Source organism: Azolla caroliniana, unplaced genomic scaffold (genome assembly GCF_043228905.1).
Source record: "Azolla caroliniana isolate FFs.n. ecotype wild unplaced genomic scaffold, voAzoCaro1.0.p SCAF_185, whole genome shotgun sequence".
NCBI classification, from domain to species: domain Eukaryota; kingdom Viridiplantae; phylum Streptophyta; class Polypodiopsida; order Salviniales; family Salviniaceae; genus Azolla; species Azolla caroliniana.
In genome coordinates, this window is record NW_028230620.1 from 20,336 (window position 1) to 28,147 (window position 7,812).

The 7,812-nt window shown below is 39.3% G+C and overlaps 1 protein-coding gene across 1 annotated transcript; it reads right to left on the reverse strand.

Moving 5' to 3' along the window:
• Positions 1-5,107: 5,107 nt before the first annotated feature.
• On the reverse strand, positions 5,108-5,596 carry LOC147848914 (uncharacterized). Its single transcript, XM_087337979.1, has one exon. The coding sequence runs from the start codon at positions 5,594-5,596 to the stop codon at positions 5,108-5,110; it is 489 nt and encodes a 162-aa protein (XP_087194105.1).
• Between the last annotated feature and the right edge of the window lie 2,216 nt (positions 5,597-7,812).

Sequence of the window (7,812 nt, forward strand, 5' to 3'; positions counted from 1 at the left end):
TGCATTAATAAAATATAATTGCACTTTCATCTAGAATGTTCCTGAATGTCCTCTAGCCTAATTCTCCCAATTGCATTAGATGAATGACTAGTTGATAGAGAATGTCATGAATAGAAACTTGCAACACTACAACATTACATACACCCAATAAATACATTACCGTACATTCTAGAAAATGATGTGATGCACCCAACTACATATTTCCATCACCATGCCATTTAACATGAGTCCTCATAGTCATGATCTTGAAATTCATAATTGAGCTTAAAGAGGATTGACTAGAGTTAACGTAATTATGAGATCTATTATGCAGAGCATCTCACCATGATACGAGACCTTCATGATTACCCTTTAATGTTTCCCATGATCATTTACCACATGGAAAACCAACCTAACACATGCCCTCCTAGGGAAATATCTATGTTGTGTACGTTAGTAAAGTATTAGTATTAAGAAAATACATGAGGGAAATACGGGTGTAGCCTCTATGCTAGCAAAGGAGACATAAGCCATAATTCTACCCATTCTTCTGAAGACATTAAAAAATCATCATCTTCGAGTTCTCTAGATATTGTTGATAAATGGATATGAACATAAACAGTTTCCATCGTACTTACCTTATGGTGGTAAGGAATAATGTATTCTAAATTTGGGAGGTGAGACTTAAAAAGTATTTATGGTCTAGGGTCCATGAACCATTCATGGGCCACGCATGAGATAGACAAGGTTTCTCACAAGTTTAGCTTTCTTAATTATTCAAAAAGAAAACATATGAGTTTTTCTATTGAAAGCAAGTTCCAATTAAGTATCTTCGCCCCTTTTTTCTACATTGTTAGGAAAGCAAATACTTGTAGCCAAACACAAGGTTCAATCCACATGCTTTTATATTTTATTGCAAGTCCCTAAACTTGGTAAAACACTTGCGTTTGATAATGGGCATCCAACTAAAGTTTTTTGTGTTGACCATTATAACCATAAGTGATCATGATTCACCACTTCTGTCGGAACACTTCTACATGGTGTTTGAACAAGTATATGGCTAATTCATCCCCTTTATTGCAACCATCTCATGAGAATCCATATTTTACACAAACCATATTTAATAATTAGAAACCAATAATAATATAGTGGTAATTAATTGTTAATAACAAATCATTGAAATTTAGTAGTTATCAAGATTGTCTTGGAAGCTTTGGTATCTTTCGGCATTACTATTCAAATATTCATTTTTAAATATAAAGAGCGATACTATGTAGTTGGACGAGTTCTTTAATATGTTTAATGTAAGTATTGGCCCACGTTGTTACTATGCTCTAATTCCAACTTATTATGTAATATGGATGAGTTATTAGCAAAAAGATTGACTTTGAATCTTTTGGGTGGGTGGGTCATCCATGATCATGGATGTATCATGTGTGAATGCATGGCTACATAGGAAGTTTGATGCTTTCCATTAGAAAACAACAAAGCCCAAATTTCGTTCATCTATGGGGGTCCAACGCATTGGGAAATGGTTTGCAAGGTGGCATGTGAAGAATATTTGAATGTGTAATATGTAGATCGTCTCTACAACACCATGATTTAGTGTTTACTAAAGGTAATTGTATTGACACAATGTAAGTTAGTGCCTGAATTAATGTTTATGGTTTTGCAATTAGTTTTGAGCATTTACCTTGTTTATGAGTCATATTGGTTATGCACAAATCATTTCTATCTTTCCACCTCAACTATTTTCATTGTGCTTTGGGCATGCTATAAGTAAGGAGTCTTCAAAGTTTTGGATCATGTAGGGTTTGTTCTCGTTATCGATCATACTCAATGACCGATTTCATTACCTTGATAGGATCAACCTTGGACATTTTGATAATGCCTTTGGAGAATTATAGTTAATTAAGAATTAGTTTGGTCATTGATATCTTTCGACATATTGTCGATCTAGTTCACTCCTTGCACATATCCCTCCCACTATCACAATGTGAATTCTTGATTGCCAGATTCTTTAATAAAATTCATGAATATCAAGAGTCGCTACACAAGTCAACACATATTGTGCCGAAAATCTATCCATCCATCCATGTGTGTGTGTGTAGAAGTGCCTTTGGAATTTAGGACTAAATTGGAGTTTGAACCTTCGTAACATGCGCCTTTTCATTTTGATATCATAATGCTTGTAACAGAGTTAGTGAATATATAAACATGATCCATAAGTACATACACATAATATCATGTCCACTTGCAAGATACCTAATTTGGATATGATCCACATGGTATCAAGATCTTTATTATGTTAATAGTAAAAAAAAAGAAAGGTATCAAACTAAAGTTAAACAATATATATGTTTTTTTTTTTTTTTTCCAAAAAAGAGGTTGCGTCAATATATATGTTATTAACTAGCATATAGTAGAGAATATTTCAAAAAGCATGTTTTCGAGTGCTTGCTTGGCCAATATCACAACTTTTGAGAAATTTGTTGTCTTACAAATACCAAATGTAATGGGCTTTTATGAATATTCTTTTCCAAGTTCAAATTGGATCCGATTCTAGATATCAAGATTCCAAAAGGTTTTATTGTAGCTTTCATTTTCTTGGTAGCTCATTGAACTCATTGAATTATGAAGTTGTTTCATTGACATATGCATGTTACCAGTAGAGTCGATATCCGAAGAGTATAGATGGGAATATTTAAGACCCAAAAACTTGCTTGGGTGTAATTTATTTTCATGTAATGCTTGCATGATACATGTTATTCAATATGTTATTATTACACATGAATATAGACCATTGTGTAGAATTATTCATGATGAGTGAGCATATGGCAATGTAGAAACATTCCCCAATGCCTTGAAATATGATATTGGAGACATGTTCTTTATGTTAGAGAGCTTTAAAAATCACTATACCAATATGTGTAAATGTCTTTAATTGCAATGCTTTAGGATTCCATGTGTCCATGTTATACTAAAATGATAGGATCCTCAGTTATGGCATTGTAGTACACAATTTAAAGATTTGTATCCCTTGGTGGCATTATTCAATCAAACCTTAAAAGTGCTTGGCATACACCATTAAAGAGAAAGCATTGTAATAAAGTGAAATAAAATGTTAATTTTGTATCGATCTTTTCATTAGTTGGTATACTGAACTCCAATAAAATACACCACACTCATGTGAGTGGGTGTGGAATCTATAGGTTTCAAAGTTATGGCAAATATATGTAAGTGGAAATTTAATATTCAAAGACAATCAAAATTTATGAGCAACGTGGCATGTTAAGTCTAATCCATGTGGTAGTCATGTCAAGATTATGTCGTATGGAGTGGGATCATCAGAAGTTCAATCAAGGACAATATAGAGGTTTGGGTAAGATTAAACCTTCCACATCATATAAATTTGAGCCGAGTTTTAGCCTTGCTTTTTTCTATAATTTTTCCTTGTCTTTAACATACCCTTTTTCAATTGAAATATCTAAAAATCCCCTTTATCTACACCACAAGTCTCCATATCATGTGCATTCGAGGCCTTGTTTATAATCCTCCATTTCTATAAAATTCAGGTGGCTTCCATAGATCCTTTTTCAATTTGGTTTTGTAAATATTCCCTTCATATCAAATCCTTTTGGATGTAAATAATATGTATAAAACGTTTTAATCGAATTGTCGGTGTTATGATAACATGAGGGCATTAATTATTTACATGAGTTCCCTAAGGTACATAAGGTTACTCCTATGTAGAATTCACAAAGAAAGAATTTCCAAACTATATTTTAATTTAACTTATCCAATTAGTTGAAATACAATAACCATAATCACCAAAAGGAAAAACTTACATGAAGCTAAAACAAAAAACCATTGGCAAATACTCACATGGAATTCTCTTGGTGGTATTACAAGTCTCCTCTCATCCTCTTCAAAATATTAATCTAATTTTCTACCAACTCTAATGTCCCAAAAACAACTACTTTAAAAATTCTACCAATCCTTTTTTAAAACAGTTTCGTAAAACTCTTAATCTTCTCTACTCATATTGTACTCTTTGAGTACCCCCCCCCCCCCCCCCATTTTAGTTCTTTTAATTTACGGATCAAAGGCAATGAGATGACTCCTTTTGAACATCCTCATGGTTAAATTAATGAAAAAAGGGCTTAAAATCTAAACAATATACTTTAAGCCATTAGGTCCAAGTGTTGGACTAAAAGTCCTACTCCGACCATTGTACCTTAGTGTGAACACTCCTTGTAGTTGGGGCTTAGTTCCCTCTTGTATAACCAAGAGGAATTCCTCCTTGTACAAAGTGACGAACGATAATATAGATTTACTTTTTGCCATATATTTGTTTTTGTGTATACATTCTCAGGTTAATAAGGAGAAGACACACGTCCTCACGCTTAATCTACGTTTGTCCATTCCTAAACAAGATCCATATTTGCTTCCGCAATAGTCGACTATGTCGACCAACCAACTGACTCTACATATAACAGTCGGCTAGACACAACATGTGTCAACACCAAGTCCTTCCCCTCTTACCCCTCTTGCACATGAGTGCTAGAGCCAAACTGAAGAATGACCAGAAGTGTGAAGCTTGTTGTCGAGGAAGTCGGTTGATTGGGCCCTTGACACAATTGTCGACTCTTGTGGTCTAGATGCACAACCCCTACCGCAACTGGACATTGGAGTTTTCCTGTTGGCAAAAAATGTTAACCCCATCCACATGATGTGGTGTTCGACGGGATCCCTTTTTTGGGCAAGAACGAATCAAATGGTCAAGGCCGCCACAATAGAGACATAAATTGTTGGCTCGACGATGTTGTCGTTGCACGTTAGTCAATGGTCGATAGCGAATTCGATCGATATCCATTGGGGAACTAGAATCTATGGCGGGAGTCGACGATGAAGATGAAGTGGCTGGCCAAGGTGGATGGATCCGGTGAGGACATACCTCTTGCCGGAACTCAAAGAGACGGTTATCGCAGTGCACAACTTGGGAAATAGCCTCATTCAAAGATGTGGGCTCAGGAAAGTTAAGCAAAAGATTTCTTATCTCACCTCGTAATCCTCGACGGAACTGATCGAGGAGGGCTTGTCCGTCCCACTCCACCTCGCATGCGAGCTAACAAAAGTTAGATGCATAGATTGATGTTGCGCGTTTTCCTTGTTGTAATGCATATAGTTTGTTGAGTGCAGCTCGTCGTTTGTCCGTCTCCCCGAAAGTTGCCTCAAATTCAGTAAGAAATGCGTGGAAGTCATTCAAGAGAGGTGAAGAAGTTTCCACCAGAGGGGCAAACCAGGCTTGCGCTTGTCCTGTCTGCGACGTGCCAATCAGCCTAACTTGTCGAAATTCATCAGAATATCGTCGGGCCTGAAGATGAATAATAAGGTGGATTTGGTTGATGAAGTCTTCTAATCGTGACCTTGATCCATCGATTTTTTCTGGCAAGCAGACATTAGGTTCTACAACAGAAGGGTCAATAATCAGGTGAGGTATAATCGTCATCGCTGCCTGAAGTTCTTGAACAGAGTTTTGTAAGTTTGCATTCTCGCGTTGGAGTTGTTGTAGCATCGCCAAAATTTGCTCAAGGTTACTAGATGATTCTGACATGATAGTGTATTGAGAAAGAAGACAAAAAGAAGAAAGGAGATCAATATGTCATGGATGAACAATTGGAAGACAAAGAGATGGGTAAGTTGATGAGATAGAGAGATGGAGAAGTTGATGACCATGAGTAAGAATGTCTATTCCATGACTGGTGTTCATCTCCTTGATGTTAACAAGGGAGATCAACCCTTTTTTTACATATAGTGATGCATGATAAGCATGCTCATGCCAAGTCATGCATACTATAATAGCAAGCATACTGATTCTTGCATGCCAAGTCTTACATACTGAGTCTTACACACTAAGTCTTACATACCGTGTCTTACATACCACTCTTTATACAAAGGTTTAAAGTCTAAAGTTTGTCTAGGAGAAATATATATATAAGGACCTAAGGCTCAAATTCGACTCGATGTTCATGACAATACTTCTCTCTTCTCCCCCCCTTTTGTACATAAGAAAAGAGGCCCTTTTTATAGGGTCTCACAATCACTAAGATCTTAAGAGCATTACAACACTTGGCTCTCATGGTTTGCTTATATATAACGGTTATTTGATTATATTATTAGAAATATAATTATTTTATATATAAAATAGTTTATCCTAGTGGTATTTACATTCTTTCAATGATGAAGGAAAAGTGTTGAGTTCAAAATTCACTTTTTGTTCTTATATGATCCTTCTTAAATGCATAAATTACGTGCTTTGGAAGAGGTTTCCCATCGTGTGCCATTGGCAATACGACAACATGTAAGACCAACATTAACAAGAAGCGACATGGCTGTTGTTGCGAAGTTACGCACGTACGTGTGCCACTTGAGTGGAACCACGAGGTACTTGAACCAGATGAAATGCGAAAGTGATGCCAGATTGAGAAACGAGGAAGCTATGGTTGTAAATCAAGAGGGTGTGTAAGACTAGCATCGACAAGAGGCAACATGGCCATTGTCGCGATGCGTTGTCGTGAAGAATTTCGGCCATAGGCGAAAACCGGGAAACATTGTCTACATCGGCGGGGTGCAGCGTGTGTACGCACCCATGTAAATTTGGTGTGAATATCGAGGGCGCCTTTATGGCGCCGAAGAGTAGTCAAGTCGGGACAGACGATCCCATGAAAGTCGGGATTTGTCCCACATTGTAACGCATCCCTCTCCTTGTTCTATAAAAGGGAGGGAACGCCCTTTGTAAAAGGGTTGCCCATTTTGCATTAGAGGGTATACCGGTAGGTTTAGGGTTAGGTTTCTTTTGCTTCTTCTTCTTCCCCTTCGTGTTCGTTTAGGGTTGGTTGCAGCTTATCTCCTGTGCGAGACCCCGCTCGACGCGACGAGCCCGAGAGCTCCCCGATGGCGGCTTGACAGCAGACGACTGTTGTAAACTATCCTGGCCCGGCTCGAAGCCGGGAGTGTATTCTTCTTATATATATATATATACATATACGTTTGCGTCTGTTTGTGTATATTGGCGTCTTGTTGGTGTCGGGTGCTCCCCTCCTTCCCTGCGTTCCCTGTACAAGAGGGCGTGTGTGCGTGCGTGCGTGTGTGCGTGCGTGTGTGTGTGCGTGCGCGCGTGAGTCGGTGTCAAGCATGCTCTCTCACTCCCTCTCTCTCTTCGGCTGCTTCCGGTGCGTTTCAGGGGTGCCCCAGAAAACGGTGAAGTGCGACTTCCTACGCTCCGTCGCTCCCTAGTCCAAGACCCCCGTGGTCCCGCCTTTCTCCACGCATGCACGTAACAACGCGACATCTTTGGTGAACCCGACTTGAAAGGCGGCAAGGGAGGATGGAGTCGGAAGACGACGACCTTGCGGAGATGGTGGCCGAAGTGGTGTTGGAGTTAGCATGAGTGGTGATGAGGCGAGAAGCAGTGCAACAAGCGGTTGGGCGAGTGGTCGAAAGAGTCGACCGTTTCAACGGGGACAAAGTCCCATCTTACTTGGAAGCCTACAACACGGAAATGGAAGAGCGTGGCGTAGACGAGGCGTTGAGGCTGGAGTTCTTCTGCCGGGTCGTAGCTGTCCGGAAGCATGCGGAAGTAATGGAGCTCTGTGAGGCTCATGGTTCGTGGGAGGCCTTCGAAGAGGCGCTCCTGAAGGCATACGGAGGATGGCGGAAGAGCCGGGGACGACACCACTTCGACCAGTGGGTAGCATCGGCAAAGACCCACCGGGGTGCGACAACTTGCTCGGCTCCCAGAGCGGGAACAAGGTTTGGTGGGGGCGAACA